Source organism: Carettochelys insculpta, chromosome 2, assembly GCF_033958435.1.
Source record: "Carettochelys insculpta isolate YL-2023 chromosome 2, ASM3395843v1, whole genome shotgun sequence".
NCBI lineage: Eukaryota > Metazoa > Chordata > Testudines > Carettochelyidae > Carettochelys > Carettochelys insculpta.
The window spans coordinates 273,695,279-273,711,365 of record NC_134138.1 but is presented as its reverse complement, the minus strand read 5'-3'; the positions used below and the strand labels follow the sequence as shown (position 1 = coordinate 273,711,365).

Sequence of the window (16,087 nt, the reverse complement as noted above, 5' to 3'; positions counted from 1 at the left end):
TATTCTGTGATCACTGACTGGCTCTCTTGGAGTCTCCCAGCTGGTAGGGGGCAAGGTATTTCTGGTCATCCTGGTTACACAAGATGATTTCAGGTAAGATAAAGGAGGGCTCTGGGTCAGGGGCAGGAAATCATCTGCTGTTTTGCAGGGTCACCATTGGTATGGCACCAAATTATCCAGCCTTTTGCTCATGTCTTCTCCTTTTTTCTGTTTATTCTCTTTGCTTTTCTGCTCCCTGTTCTTACCTGCCTTTTCTTTCTTTCTTTCTTTTTTAAAAAAAAGTAAATTCCCCCTCTCCTTTAGGTAAAGGGGCTATTCCCTGTCTCTGGTTTCCCCCTGTCAGAGAAACCAACAGAACACCACTAGCCATCACCTACAGTCCTCAGCTAAAACCTCTACAGCACATCATCAGGGATTTACAACCCATCCTGGACAATGACCCCCCACTTTCACAGGCCTTGGGAGGCAGACCAGTCCTTGCCCACAGACAACCTGCCAACCTGAAGCAAATCCTAATCACCAACTATACACCACACCACAGTCACTCTAACTCAGGGATCCATCCATGCAACAAACCTCGTTGCCAGCTCTGCCCACATATCTACACCAGCAACACCATTACAGGACCTAACCAGATCAGCCACACCATCGTGGGTTCATTCAGCTGCACATCTACCAATATAATTTATGCCATCATGCGCCAGCAATGCCTCTCTGCTATATACATCGGACAAACTGGACAGCCTCTATGTAAAAGAATAAACACACACAAATCAGACATCAGAAATGGCAATATACAAAAACCGTAGGAGAGCACTGCAATCTCCCAGGCAACACAGTAGCAGACTTAAAAGTAGCTATCCTACAGCAAAGAAATTTCAAGACCAGACTCCAAAGAGAAATTGCTGAGCTACAATTCATCTGCAAATTCGACACCCTCAGCTCAGGATTAAACAAAGACTGCGAATGGCTGGCTAAATACAAAAGCAGCTTCCCCTCCCTTGGTGTTCACACCTCCAGATCAACTGCTGGTAGTAAGCCTCATCCTTTCTGACTGAGCTAACCTTGTTATCCCCAGCCTTGCTGTGGCTTATTTATACCTGTCCCTGCAGATTTCCATGACCAGCATCTGGTGAAGTGAGTCTGTGCTCACGAAAGCTCATGCTCAAAACTTTCTGTTAGTCTATAAGGTGCCACAGGACCCTTCGTTGCTGCTACGACTGAAAGGTCGGCCGTCAGATTGCAGCCAAATTTCTTCCTCTTTATTTTCAAGCTCTCTCCTAAGGGAGGGTTAAGAGCTTGGGGTCACTCCACAGGGAGACACCCCAGGTGTGTCTTCCTGGGTTCTAAAGAGGGGTTTTCTCACTTGGGTGGTGGCAGCTCCCTCTCAGGGTCAGCGAATGTGTGACCTTGGGAAACTTTAAGCAAGAGCCTATAGAGCCAAGGTGTTTTTAAGGTCTCTTGTGGGGCCCCTTCTGCACTAGGAGTGTCAGAGTAGGGATCAGCCAGGACACTCCCTGAATGGATCTCATGCAGAAGAAAAGGTCCTTTTGCTTCTCCCTCCACTGGAGGTTTGTTAATAGGTTAGCTGTTATTGGAGTTGTGGGGAAATGCTGAGATCCCACCTGTTCCATCCACCCTCCCACCTTCCTCCCCAAAGAACAAGACCCCAGGGAGGCAAAATGTGCAGACAAGCCGATGAAATTGAAGTGAAATTCAGAGAGCTCAGAGCCAGCAAGTGCAGCAAACCCCCCAGCAATAGCAGACATGGGTTGCAGGGGGTGGGTGGTTGCTGGCTGGGATCTGAACCCTAGAATTTAGGGTTCTCAACCCCTATGCAGAACACACAGATGTGCAGGGCACCAGGAGATTTGGGGCACCATCTTGCCCCAGATTTCAAGGCACGTCAGACCCTAGTGGCCAGCCCCATTCCCTGGCTACCTCCCCCCACAAACTCAGAGGTGGGAAAAGTACCCACAAGGTGACTTGAGTAAAAGTGCAGCTGCTTTCACTTCTGGGTACTTGAGTACAATCAAGATGTGGCATGGGTGCTTTTACTTAAGTAGCTTCCAGAGGGACAGCAGCAACTTGTACTTACATATACCCCCTTTTACTAAAGTAACTTGCCACTTTACTCGAGTAACGTTTTGGGTACACTCATCCCTCGTTAAACGAGTACTTTGCTCACGAGTACTTGCTGAAATGGGGGACACATATACTTACGTTTTTTCACTAGACAAGTGAACTCCACCCCCCCACTAATACAAGCCTTACCCCCTCCCCGCGGCTGCAACTCACTGCAGCCTGACTGCCACCGCCAGCTCCGTGGCCCCATCCAGCCGCAGCCTGAACTCTGGCTGGCCCACAGTCCCCCCACCCCATGACCTGGCCCTCTCCCAACACCCACCCCGCTGGATCCCCTAACCCAGCCCCCCAGGTAAGTTAAGGACTCACCGCTGGTGCAGCCTGGAGGAGCCACCACCTGCTCCACTGGAGCCGCCAGTACCTCCAGCTGCACACAGCAAAGTGGCTCCCGCTGTGTAACTGGGAAGCCCCGGCCACGTGCTGCGAAACGGCTCTGGCTGCACAGCCGAGTGCCCACAGCCATGCAGTCAGGCGCCTCCGGACACACTCCGCAGCTCCCCCCGCACCCACTGCCAACGCCTCCCCCGCCAGTTTGCACCTCCCTCTGCACCACCCGGCCCAGCCCGCTCCCAACACCCTCCCCGGCCTGGTCCCCAACCCCCCTGGCCTGCCACACCCCCCCAGGTACCAGTGGTGCAGCCCGGAGGAAAGAGCCGCCACCTCCTCCACCAGAGCCGCCACCAGGTTCTAACCCTCCCTCCTGACCCAAACTGCCCCCAGCCTTTAACCCCCTCCAACCCTCACCCCCAACCCCAGGGTCATTCACCTTTCCAAAGCAGCACCACCTGCTGCTGCTCCTTCCCCGAGTTGGGAGCCAATCAGAGACTTGTACGTGTATTGAATGGGAACTTAGTGTCCCTCTTGCGAGTTTTCGCCTGCCACCAGGCAGCTGGGAACCGACTGTGCTCGTACAGCGAGGGGTAAGTGTGCTTTTCCTGCCTCTGCCCAACCCTGCAGGCCGTGTGTTGGCTCTGGTGGCCCTCAGACCCAGTCCCCAGCCAGCCCCTCCCCTCTGGGCTGCGTCCACCCCCCCACCCCCCAGGCAATGGCGAGTCATGCAAGGGTGGGCTGGAGGACTCAGGAAGAATGGGAGCAGCAGCGGCTGGCGAGAGGTGGTGATTGAAGGTGGCTTCTCCTTCTGAGTCCTCCAGCTTGTGCTTCCTACCTGCTCACCTGAGCCTTTCTCCTTGCCTTGCTTCTGCCCCCCGCCACGTCTGTCCTCCCTCCCTCTGCAGAGGGGCTGCTCCCCCCGTGAGTTGTGCACGCACTGGTGATGTGCTATGCAGGGCTCAGCATTGGTTAGGGGTGGCTCTGTCCAGTGGGATTTGATTGGCATAAAAACTGACTTTCCTATGGCTGGACTGGAGACCCAGCTGCAGGGAGTGGTGAAAAGTCAGATCTAGAGGAAGCTGGAAGTGGGGAGGATACAACTGTCCCTATGGGAAAAAATGATGACTTTCTGTTTAGTATAAACATTTGTGATGAGGGCAGGCACCACTCCCTGCCCGCCAGGAATTGAAGCTGAGCCCCAATTATGTGCTTAGAGTTTATTCTGCCACGAAGGAGCTAGTCAAACTCTTTTCATTTGTAGCCTCCAAGCTCGGGGATGCCCTGGAATGCACTTCGAAGGACATACCCCAGTGAATCTGAATGACGTTGACTTGGTGTGCAACACAATGCAATGAGGCAAGCCCAGAACAGACTTTATTAACATTATTGACCTGCTTGGGGTGATTTTGTGACTGTCATTGGCAGTGAAAGTTGCTAGTTGTCGCTGGCCACTTTAACATTTATTTTCTTGCTGTGGAAACCAAAACGTCGCTAAATCTAGTATCAGAAATGCTAAATTGGAAACACTGAAGAGCAGCTTCTTCCTGTCAGGCTTGGATGGAGGCCACTTGGCCTCACTTCACTCCATTTGCACCTCAGCCAAGAGTCACTGAGGTATTTGGGTGCCTAACGTTCATGGATTTCAAAGGGAGTTAGGAGCTCAAGTACCTTGGAGGATCTGGGCCCACATTCTCTACACACCTCAAGCAAATTTTGGCTGCCAGTGTAAAGCCAGAGCAACCCCCTTGTAACTCTTAGCTGCGCAGTCAAATTTCATTCTGCTGGAGTGACCTTGTTGTGACTGATTACAGGGACAGATTCTGCTCTCTCATCCACTAACGTAAATGCAAAATGACTCCCAACTTCCGTGGCATTACTCCATATATGCGGCATTGTAGAAAAATGCTCCCAACAAATTATTAGCATCCCCATGAGCTTACAGATAGTGAAACTGGGGCAGAGATCAGTTGTGGTTTGCCCACAGCCAGAGAGGGAGTCATGCTAGAGCTGGGATTAGTATTCGGCCGTAACTGCCTCCATGACTTAACTGAGCATTAATAAGGGAAAGACTAAGACACTTAGGATCAGCCAGTCCAACAGCAACACCATCACACTGGGAGGGGATGACCTGGAAAATGTGGAGTAGTTCACCTACTTGGGGAGTATTATGGGCAGAGATGAAAGAACAGACAAGGATATCAGTGCCAGGATAGGCAAAGCAACAGCTGCATTCAAAACTCTTTGTCTCATATGGAGATCACAGATAATATCTGCAAAGACGAAACTGTGGCTCTTCAATGCAAAAGTGAAGCATGTGCTCTTGTATGGATGTGAGACCTGGCATACTAGAAAGTCTTCAAATCACACGCTACAGACATTCATAAATAGATGCCTGAGGTATGTCCCTCACATCAAATGACAAGACTTGGTCACAAATGAGGAGCCTTGGGACAGAGCAGGACAAGAACCACACTCTCAGAAAACCATCATCCAGCTCTCAAATGGAATCTGCAAGGCAAACGCAAAATAGGAAGACCTTGGACAATGTGGAGAAGATCTACTGAGCCTGAAGCGCAACATGTGAGGTACTCCTGGAGCCAGCTAGAAGTTTTGTCCCAAGACAGAATGAAGTAGAGGAGACTTGTAAATGACCTATGCTCCACTTGGAGTACAAGGGTTAAGTCGTACTGTATTCCTAATTCTCAAGTCTGTGCGCCAATCACTCTTCCATACAGCACGCCATCACTGGAAACAGTACAATATGTGATAATAAAGTGTGGATAGCAATGAATGTCTCTAACTATCCATTACATAGTGGTGATGTTTGTCATTTCTACTTGGTCAGTGCACCTACTGGAAGACTGATTTGTCTCTGACAGCTGAAGAACAAAGAAACTCTGCCGCCTGGAGACAGCCCCAGAAAGCTTCTTTAAGTATAACCTGAACCTCTTGTTCACAAATGCATACAGCAAGGGGTTGAGGCAACAGTGAATAAAGGCCAGGCTCTCAGTTATTTGCATAGCATAGTCCAAGCGTTTGCTCATTTCACAGCCCTCAATCACATGGAGGTGTAGCAACAAATGCAGAAAGAGGGTAACATTGTATGGGAACCACAGCACGAAGAAAACTACCACCAAGGTGACCACCAGGCGGAGAGCTCTCTTCTTGCCAGGAGACGTTAACACCCTGAGAACACAAGCTACGCGGGAGTAGAAGAACATCATGCAAAGTAATGGAAGGAAGAAGCCAAGCAGGATCTGCTGGAATTGAAAGAGAAGCTTCCAGCTGAAGTTGTGCTGGCCGTAGTCCAAATGGCAAACTTGCCTCCCATCGTGGAGATCTTGAACCTTCATGAAGATAAAGTCTGGAATAGACAGCACTACAGACACAGCCCACACTATTGAAGAGACAAGGAAGCTCTTTCTTGGGGTCCTTAAGTCTTTATTGGACCAAGCGTGCACAATTTCCAGGTACTTGTCCAGACTCATGCAGCTGACAAAGAAGATGCCACTGTAGAAGTTGATGGTATAGATAACACTTATGAGCTTGCAGAAGGCATCCCCAAACATCCAGTAAGAAGCTGCGTATGTGGCCCAGAAGGGAAGGGTTATCACAAAGAGAAGGTCTGAAACAGTCAGATTCAGCAGATACACCTCAGTCATCTTCTTGTTCTTGGTATATTTGAGCAAGATGGCAAAGAGTAGACAGTTCCCAGACAACCCAAGCAGAAACACTATCGTATAGAGTACTGGCAGGAACACCTTGCCAAATGCCTTGACGCTCTCCTTTGTGCAAACCACAAACTGCATGTAATCCTCTTCATCTAAGTATTGGTACTCAAAGCTGGTCACGTTGAATGGGTTATCTGTAGCACGCAGCATGGCCGACGCTGGTGCTGTTGTCATCCTTGATGGCACACTTAGCAAAGGGTGAAATTTCTTATGTTCTGAAATAAAAAAGAGAAGAGGATCAATAGTATCTCAGAAGACACTTTGATCTTCATGAGAAAACGAGCTGTGCACGCTAACTACTTTAATATGGAGATTTCTACCTCCAATTCGTGGGTTTGAATCCAGCCCAGGTCAACAGTGACTGACCCTTTGACAGCTATATAGTGTTCTCTGTTTAGTGGCCCCAATGCGTCCCTGTTGGACAGGTGTCTCCCTAACTGCTCTCTACACATGGGCTATGTCTACACTAGCCCCAAACTTCGAAATGGCCATGCAAATGGCCATTTTGAAATTTACTAATGAAGCACTGAAATACATATTCAGCGCCTCATTAGCATGCGGGCAGCCGCGGCACTTCGAAATTGACGTGGCTCACCACCGCGGGGTTCGTCCAGATGGGGCTCCTTTTCGAAAGGACCCCGGCTACTTTGAAATCGCCTTATTCCTATGAACAGATGGGAATAAGGGGACTTCGAAGTAGGCAGAGTCTATTTGAAAAGGAGCCCTGTCTGGATGAGCCGCGCAGCGGCGAGCCGTGTCAATTTCAAAGTGCCGCGGCCGCCCTCATGCTAATGAAGCACTGAATATGCATTTCAGCGCTTCATTAGTAAACTTCGAAATGGCCATTTGCATGGCCATTTCGAAGTTTTTGGCTAGTGTAGACATAGCGAAGGTGTTGAAAACTGAACAGCCCTGTAGATGAAACTACACGTTTGCCTCTTGGGAGTGGTGTCCGGATCAGGGCTGAGGAATGCTGAGGCATGCTGCACCTGAAAAGCACAGGAGGCCTTACAAAAAGAGAGAGACAGAAGTGAAAGAAGCTGCACTTTTACTCAGGTAACTCTTTGAGCACTTTCCCCACCTCTGAGTAGTACAGAAGCTTACATTTATGAAGATTTGCTGAGCTCTTCTGATAGATTATACCGCTAGTTTGGGGTGTATGTCCTGTGTTCTGGCAGCTGGCGCTCTTTCCATACCAGGTAGCATGACAGAGATTGAATAAGTGATGTGTGAAAGGGAAAGTGTTAATTTCCCATTGAAGAGACCCTGCTGGTCTCTTCAGGGCACGGCAGCTCTGTGCATTGACATGGGCTATGTCTACAGTACGAGATAAATTCAAATTCATTAACATCAATTTTATAATGCCGGACTTTATAAATTTGAATTTGACTGTCCTCACCTCCCCACATGCTCCTCACAAAGCTGACTTAGTGCTGCCACACTCAAACAGCAAACATCGACTGTTGCAGCAGTGCATTGTGGGAACCTATCCCACTGTTCCCTCAGCCCTGTAGCATTTTGAGTATGTTTTCTGGTATTTGACATCATCTTCCCACCTCTCATTGCCCTCATTCCCCTCCCGTGGCAAGCAAACGTCCATTTCTCCAGCCGGAAGGAAGGAAAAGTAGGGCGTCTGCAGAGATGGCAAAATTAATAGAAATCTCTTTCTTCTGTAACTGAATTATCAATGGTTTAAATCAGCAAGCATGTCTCTTCTCAGCTGGCCATCCACTGAGTGTTCCCCCCTCCCTTGATTGCATCTGATCCCTGAAAATAACACAGGGACAATGAAAAGCATAAAGGAAGAGTTGACAGTAAAGTTTTTGAAGAAGAGAGTTGCTGAGGGGAGGGTGTTCAGCTTCCCAGTTCATTACACAGTTTCTGTGCACAGTCTGCGTTCTCGGCTGGCCCGCCACCCACTCTTCCCTGCGTGAAGGGGTGCAAAGTTAGAAGAAAGAGGATAGAGAAGGCCAGGGGAAAATATTTTTGTCTTCCCTCTGCATTACACAGAAATTGCCAACATGGGGGATGGCAGGAATGTCCCAGAAACCTTAGCCACAGAGGGAGACTTCCCCCCAGTGGCTGTGAGCCCCTGAAATTCTTTCTTGCCTTTGGAGCCCTAACTGTTTGCAAGCCAGGACATGGTGCTACCTGGCAGCGTGGTCAGCACCGAACAGCAGGCACGTCCTTTTATTGGGTCAGGGGCTACTCATGTGATGTGGCTGAGTGCGGGAAAGACCCCAACTGCATGATGCCTGTGTGTGGGTGCACACAAATGTAAACTATTGAGAACAAGTTTCTCAGCCTCTTAGGCAAGCACAACCCCTACAACAGCTTTGCTGCGCAGAAAAAAATGCGAAGTGTAGAGACGGAACCACAGACTCCCTGCAGGGGCTATTTGTAATGGGTAGATGCGTTCACAGTGCAGAGAGCAAAGAAAGAAAGCTGTTTCTCAGGCTCTCACGCAAACACAAGCCCACAGCCACAGGATTCATGGTCCCGATTTGAAATTAACGGTTTTCCCGTTACCTAATTCCGGTGCCCTGGGAGGGCAGTGGCCAGAGCAGACTGCTGAGGGGCATTGTGAGTTACACATGCTGCACCTCTGGAGGCTAATAAATTCGATTTTAAGATGTGGCGCTTCCACACTGGCCTTTATTAGGCCTTTTAAATGAGAACGTGACATTACACCCGGCCGTTTCCGATGGTATTACGATATCGAGATTAATGCTCCCTAAACCAAGTGAATGGTGCCTAAAGTGAAAACAGTCACGTGGTAATATCGAGCTAGCCACCTTAAATTCGAATTTATCTCATAGTGTCGACATAGCCCTTAGAGCCCTCAGCAGCAGACAACTGGAGCTCTTTCCAGTCATTAACAGCCTCACTAGACTCTGCTTTGCAATCTGTTCCACCAAATCCTGACATCTCTGGAACACCAGGCCTGGTGCCCAAATTAACAACTGGGGGAAGGAGAGAAACAAACAAAATGTATAAAACTACTGTGGGAGTGGCAAGCTGTACAGTCAGAATTGAAAACAAACCCTGAGCAGGAAAGAAGTATAAAAATCTCAAACTTTCCAGCTGGGGGGGAAAAAAAAAAGGTCAGCGAAATTGTTTATTTAAAGGAAACATGGGCAGCTTTTGATTCTGGGGAAGTTACCGTGAAAGTACATATGCACCTATAGGAGGTAACACAAGGGCATGGGAACATGATTAAGGGTATGGGACAACCTTCATAAGAAGGAAGATTATATTGTCTACAGCCCTTGTGGAACATAGAAGCTAAACATGCATATTTTGGTAGGAAAGAGACAGTGAACTCCATGGGAAAAGACAAAGATTTTCTCAAACAGAAGTGATAAGAAAAGAATTGGAGGAAGTTAGAAATTATATTGTGGAAAATAACTTTCCAAATGTCAGTACTCTGACCACTGACACTGACTAGAATTAAATTAGATTGTATTTTGTTGTGATTGCTTATTAATTGGTTGTTATAAAAAAGGAAAATACAAAAAGTTAAAGGTCTTACAGCAGTGGTTCCCAAAATTTTTGGCGTCCCATCCCACTTTTGATTTTTGAGAGGCCTTCACGCCTCCTCACTTCTTTACCATCATCCAACCCCCTTTTAACAAGAAAATTCAATTTTTAATTTAAAATAAACACAAAACTTGATATAAAAATGTTATTTAAAATTAACCCCCCGCCCCGTCATTTCCCCCACTCCAGCAAAGAGCTGGCCTTTGTTTCCGTCTCTCAGCCCCTGCCATTTTAAGTGGAAGACCCAGTGCAGCTGCTATAAAAAGCAGGCAGCCAGCGAAGACCCATGTGGAGCTAGCTGCCTCCTGCAAAGGACTGTGGGTTGGCGTGAGAGGGATGGGGTCAGATATGGGGCTCGGGGGCCTGACTCAGGGAGAGGGAGGGAGATGGGGTAAGAGGAAGGGGCTGGTGGTGCCTGGCTTTGGGGGAGGGGTGAGGTGGGGCTTGGGCAGGCAGCTCACGGGGCTGGGGTGGCTGACCCACACCTTGGATGGGTGGCGCAGGTGGCTGGTGAGAGAATAGGCAGGTGGCCCCAGCATCTGGCAGGTGGGGAAGGCAGTGCTGGCAGCATAGGGCTCAGGTGGGTGGGCAGCTCTGGAGGCTGGCATGGGGCTCAGGCAGCTGGCCATCGAGGGCTGCACCAGGCACTCACAACATGGGGGCTGTTGCCATTAGACTGGCCCATCCATAGTGGGCCTCTGGGCTGGGGCAGGGCAGACCAGCAAGGGTTGCAGCTGGTCTCTGCAGGGGCCAGCAGCTCTGGGCCATGCCAGCAGCACATTCAACAACTCTGGGGCCAGGCCATGTCCAGCATGGGGCTGGAACCAGCCTTCACAGCAGGGGTCAAGGTCTGGCAGGAGGTAAGGGGACTCTGGGGGGTGGGGAGGCACTAAGGCTCTGGCAGTTGGCACGCAGCTCAGGGCGGGGTGACATGGCTCCATTGAATCTGCTATCTGCTATTTTCCAGACAACTTTTCTGAGAACCCCATTCATAAATAAGTATGTAATCCATTTGATGTCGATGTTGATCCATTGCCAGAAGTATTGCAAGAACAAGCACTTGAACTAAAATATGATTCAAGTGCAAAAGATAATTTAAAAACCTTGAGTATGAAGCAATTTTGGATAAAATATTTCCCAATGTACATGAAAGTTGATAAAAGCCCTGTGTATTATTCTTGCGTTTTTGTCAACGTCCCTGTGTGAAAAAAGCTTTTCAAATTTAGTCACATTAGAAATGAAACAAAGAAATCGACTGGATGTCAGAAACAATTTGTGTTGCGCACTTTCATCTTTCGAACCCAGGATTTCCCAATTTGTGAAGAAAATGGAGCATCATCCTTTACATTAAATTCATTTTGTTTCTGCTGTTTCTGATGTTAAATTACATTTGCATTAAATTTTTGGGCCACGGAAAACTATTTGTGCTTATTTTTAATTGTAATTCGATTACAGTGAGCAACTTTGGGTAACTATAAGCAACCACAAGATGGGTGTGTGTGTGTATGTATGCCTGTGTGTAAACTAAGCATATTATATACATATAATATCATGAGGCTGTATTCTAAATAAAGGTGGCATTCTTGCCTCATCCCTCTGAAAAGATCCCATGTGCTTCTTATAAGCACAATATATATATACCCAGGAAGAAATAGCAGAGTGCAGCTAAAAGAAGAATGAATATATACCTATCGCATAGAACCAGAAGAGACCTTCAGAAGTCATTGAGTCTAGCCACCTGCCCTTGCAGCAGGACCTATCACCATCCCTGATAGTTTTTTTTAAATCTATTCACCCAGATGGCCCTCTCAAGGAGGGAGCACACAACCCTGGGTTTTGCCAGGCAGTACTCAAACCACTGAACTATCCCTGCCCACTGGTACCTCCTCCCCTGGGGAGCTGGGAGGAGGTGGCCGACAGTGGGGAAATAGATGCTTGGAAAAGAAACTGAAGATTACACAAAAGGAGAGCACCTAAAACAAGGTGAATGAGAGACAAGAGGCTGTTGGATGTGATCCCAGCCCCTTCAGCTCAGCACAGAGACTCCCCACCGATATCTGAGCTTTGGCTCAGACGTAAGTGAAATGGGCCAGGAGGTCTCCTGCAGAGGCACCCTGCTCACTGCTGTGCCCATTGGGGAAGCACTGGGGAAGCAGGTGCAGGACAGGGAGGCAGACCTTAGCTTACTCTGATCAAGCGTCTTGCCAAATATAGCAGTGTAAACAGCAGGGGCATGGCTAGCTGCCAGAGCACGTCCCCTCCACTCTCACAGGTCCTCGAGAGCTGGCTCCAGCCCAAGCCCAAACAGCAACAGCACCATTCAGCGCTGTGAACCTGAGTCAGGTGACCTTTGACAGCTCTCCCCAGGCCTGTTGATGGGGGTGGGAGTAAAGGGGGCATCTGCCCATGGACATGGGAATTTAAAAGGGCCTTGAGCTCCTGGCCACCACCACTGCAGCAGCAAGAGAATCATAGAATCCTAGGGCTGGAAGGGACCTCAGGAGGTCATTGAGTCCAGCCCCCTGCCCAAAGCAGGACCAACCTCAACTAAAGAGGAGCAGCTGGAGCTCCAGGTCCTTTGAATCTCCGCCAAAGCCCTGTTTAGTGCTGAAGGGGTTGCTGGGGGAGGCTTCCTCCTAACCCTGCCCCTTCCTTCCAAGGCTCTGCCTCCTCCAGGGGCCTGTAGCCTCCCACTCCCCTTCCTCAAGGCCCAGTGAAGACTGTCAGCCACCCTGGTTAGCCCTATGACAATGTGTGCTAAGAAACCAGGATGTGGTCCAAAACCTACTGAAGTCAGTGGAAAGATTCCCATTAACTTCATTGAGCTTTGGATCAGGCCCCTTTCTAGCCAGTAACCCACCTCCCACAGCAGAAGACAAGGAGACACCTCAACTTCCTGGTGGAGCTACTTTAACACGTTCAAAATTTGAATAAAATTAACTTACAAATGCTTTCTCCTGGTTGCCTCCCGTGACAGGCCAGCCATCTGAATACCATAGCAACTTCTCCGCTGATCGCTTCGGCTGCTAATGAATAGGGGAAGGAAATGGTACAGGAAAAATGTGTGTCCTGTTCTTGGCCTTTTCTCTTATTTGCACTGGGCTAAGTGACCTAAGCATAATTCGTAGAATTTACAGTCAGATGGGACTGTGAGGATCCCACAGCTGGGACTGTGAGGATCTAGTCCAGCCCTAAGCATAACACACCCAATAAAATCTGCACCAAGCCCTTAACTTCTGGTTGAGCTATTTAAACTTTTAGAATGCCACCCAGTTTTCATTTAAAGCAGGGGAGCAGCAATCCCCAGCACCAGTGCTAAGAGTGGCACATGAGCCAATTTTCATTGTCCTGTGAGGCTGGAGCTCAGCCCTACCTCTCCACCTTCATGCAGCCAGGAGCTTGCTCAAAGCCAGGCCACTGTGGACTAACAAAAGACCAGCTAATGCTACCGACCTCCACCGAAACAGTAAAACGCTGCGTCTTCATCTCTGTATGAATGAAGCTATTCTAAGTAGGACTATTAGTGGGATTGATTTTGCATGCCTGGTTGGGATGTGTGAAATTGACCAAACAGGGGTTGGCAGACAACTCCTGTGTAGCCCTTGCTTCCCACAGGGAGTAAGGGAGGTCGATGGGAGAAACTCTTTTGTTGACCTTCTTCAGTGAGGACAGCCAGGTAAGTCGATTGCAGATCTGTTGATTCTAGCTACGTAATTGCCATTGCTAGAATTGGGTGTCTGCAATCAACCTTTTTTTCCCTAGTGTAGCCCTAGTGTTACGTTCTGTGTTGGTAGGTGGATGACCTAGCATTTGGCTGTGTGAAAACACGTTCTGTGTGTCACCCCAGAGGCACTGAGACCACTGACAAGAGAGAGTGAAGTCTCTGCTCCTTAGCCTTGACTGAGGAGCAGCTGGCTTTTAGCTCGTGCGACAGAGCACGTGGTGTTCAGCCCTAAGATTGCAGGTTCATTTTTCATGCTAACAACCTGGGTCTGTCAGCCTGCACATGCAAATAAGCCCATCTGGCCAAGCAATCCAGGTTAGTCCGCGCAACCGACCTGTCACCATTATTTTACCAGCAATGACTGTATGTTTTCTTAATTGACAAAGATATTGAATAGCACTGAGCCAAGACCAGAACCCTGCCTGGGGCCACTAAATACACTTTTATTTGCGGGATGATTTTTCCATTTGCATTCACCTTTTTTTTTTGCAGCACATCTGTTAGCCAGTTTTCAGTCTGTTTCATATGCTATATGTTGATTTTGGATGGAGCTGAAGAATTGTATCAAAAGGTGATTTGGGAATCAGTGAAATGCCTTACAGCACTCTAAGGGCAGGGCTACATTACACCGGAAGGTAGAATGAAGGTACACAATTTCTAGCTACAGTAATTGCACTCCCATCGACTTTCTGTACTCCTAATGGGGGCACGAGTACCGCAGTCTACAGGGACGCCTGTAAGTTCAATTTAGCGTGTTCCTACTCGATGAACTAAATCAAACTCCGGAAGATTGAGCGCGACAGGATCGATGACCCCTGTCGTGCATGTATCAGAGAGGCAGCCATGTTAGTCTGTATCTTCAAAAACAACAAGAAGTCCTGTGGCACCTTATAGACGATCAGATATTTTGGAACATAAGCTTTCGTGATGAAGCAGGTCTTTGCCCACAAAACCTTATGCTCCAAAAAGGTGCTGCAGGACTTCTTGTTGTTTTTGCAGATGCAGACTAACACAGCTACCCCTCTGATACCCAATTTCTTAATGCAGTGGTTCCCAACCTTTTGACCATCACGCCCCCCCTTTTGATTTTTGAGAAACCCTCACTCCCCCTCACCTCTTCTTTATCATCTTCCACCCCCCTTTTAACAAAAAATGCAATTCATGATTTAAAATAAACACAAAAACTTGATATAAAAATGTTATTTGAAATTAAAAATAAGTGCAAATAGTTTTTCTTGGCCCCTTGCGGGTGCCTGGTGCAGCCCCAGCTGGCCAGCTGCTTGAGCCCTGTACCAGCCTGCGGAGCTGCCTGCACCAGCTACCCACCCACCCAAGCCCTGTGCTGCCAGAGCCGCCTGTGCAAGCTGACCGAGCCCTGCACTTCTGGGGCCAGCCACCCACCTGCCAACTCAAGCTGCCCAAGCCCTGCAATGCTGGGGCCAGCCATCCAAGCCCCACGAGCCCCAGAAGTTGGCTGCTCAAGCCCCGCGAGCCCTCCTTCCCAAGCCCTTCCCCCCCCCCAAGACAGGCATCCCCAGCCCCCATCTAACCCCATCCTTCTCCTCCTGCCCCTCCCCTCCCCAACCCACACTCACTCCCTTTTGCAGGAGGCAGCTAGATCCATGTAGGTCTTCAACAGCTGCCTGCTTTTTATAGTGGCTGTGTGATCGCCCACATAAAATGGCAGGGCCTGAGAGCCGGAAGCAAAGGCTGTCTTTTTCTTTGGGTGAGGGGAATGACTGGGAGGGCTGGGTTGCCTAGTGCCCCCCCCCAGAATTTCTTCATGCTCCCCCCAAGGGGCACACCCCCAGTTGGTAAACCAGTCCTTAATGAGTCATTCCCCAGTTCCAGGGTTTTAGCATTGCGGTTTTTCTCCCCCAGACACTCACAGTCTCCATTCCCACTCACTCTCATCACCAGCACAGCTCCCCCTCATCGCAGATTGGCTAAAAGTTACAAGCATAACGGAAATGCAGAACTCAGCAATCTCACAACAAGTTGCAGAACTTAAAAGGCAAAGCTGCAGAGAATTACAAAGAGCCAATTCAAAAGCTTCAAAATTCAGTAATTACAAAGATACCTTCCAAAGCACGGCCACTGGTTGGGAGCAATTCAAATAATCAGTAGTAAAAATGACAGAAGACAGGTGCCTCCTTCCCTGCCCTCGCCTCACACAACAGTGCAGTCATCAGCAGGTTTTGTCAGTTTATAGGTCGTGCGTGGGCAGGGTCTTACAGTTCAATCATTCCCAGAAAACACATGGCAATCAAGTAGCTCCTGTTTACAGGGTAAGAGCTGGGGCAGAGGGTTTACCCACACCTAGGGCTCCAACAAGGTCCACAAGAAAGTGTGAAAAGGTGTTTTAAAGCTGCATTTTTCTTCAATGCAGTTTAAAGCTGCATCTTTCGTTCCATCAAGTCTGCTTAAGACAAAGGGACAGAGTAACTGAGAATCAGGCCATTGCTGAAAACACAACAGCGTGAACATGTTAAATTCACTGAACGGTCCATGCACACTGTCAAATACATGTATACCCATGCTACACCCCAAAGGGGAATGTAATGGGTGATGATACTACAATAAGTCACTACCTTGTACAGTGCTGCGAATCTAATTG

At 48.7% G+C, this 16,087-nt stretch overlaps 1 protein-coding gene across 1 annotated transcript; it reads right to left on the bottom strand.

Annotated features, from left to right (window-relative positions):
• Positions 1-3,828: 3,828 nt before the first annotated feature.
• ACKR2 (atypical chemokine receptor 2) lies at positions 3,829-12,727 on the bottom strand. Its single transcript, XM_074986338.1, has 2 exons — positions 12,692-12,727; positions 3,829-6,421 (listed from the first exon to the last, which is right to left on the bottom strand). Exon 2 carries the CDS (start codon positions 6,378-6,380, stop codon positions 5,283-5,285), a length of 1,098 nt encoding a protein of 365 aa, XP_074842439.1. The 5' UTR covers positions 6,381-6,421; positions 12,692-12,727; the 3' UTR covers positions 3,829-5,282.
• Positions 12,728-16,087: the final 3,360 nt, after the last annotated feature.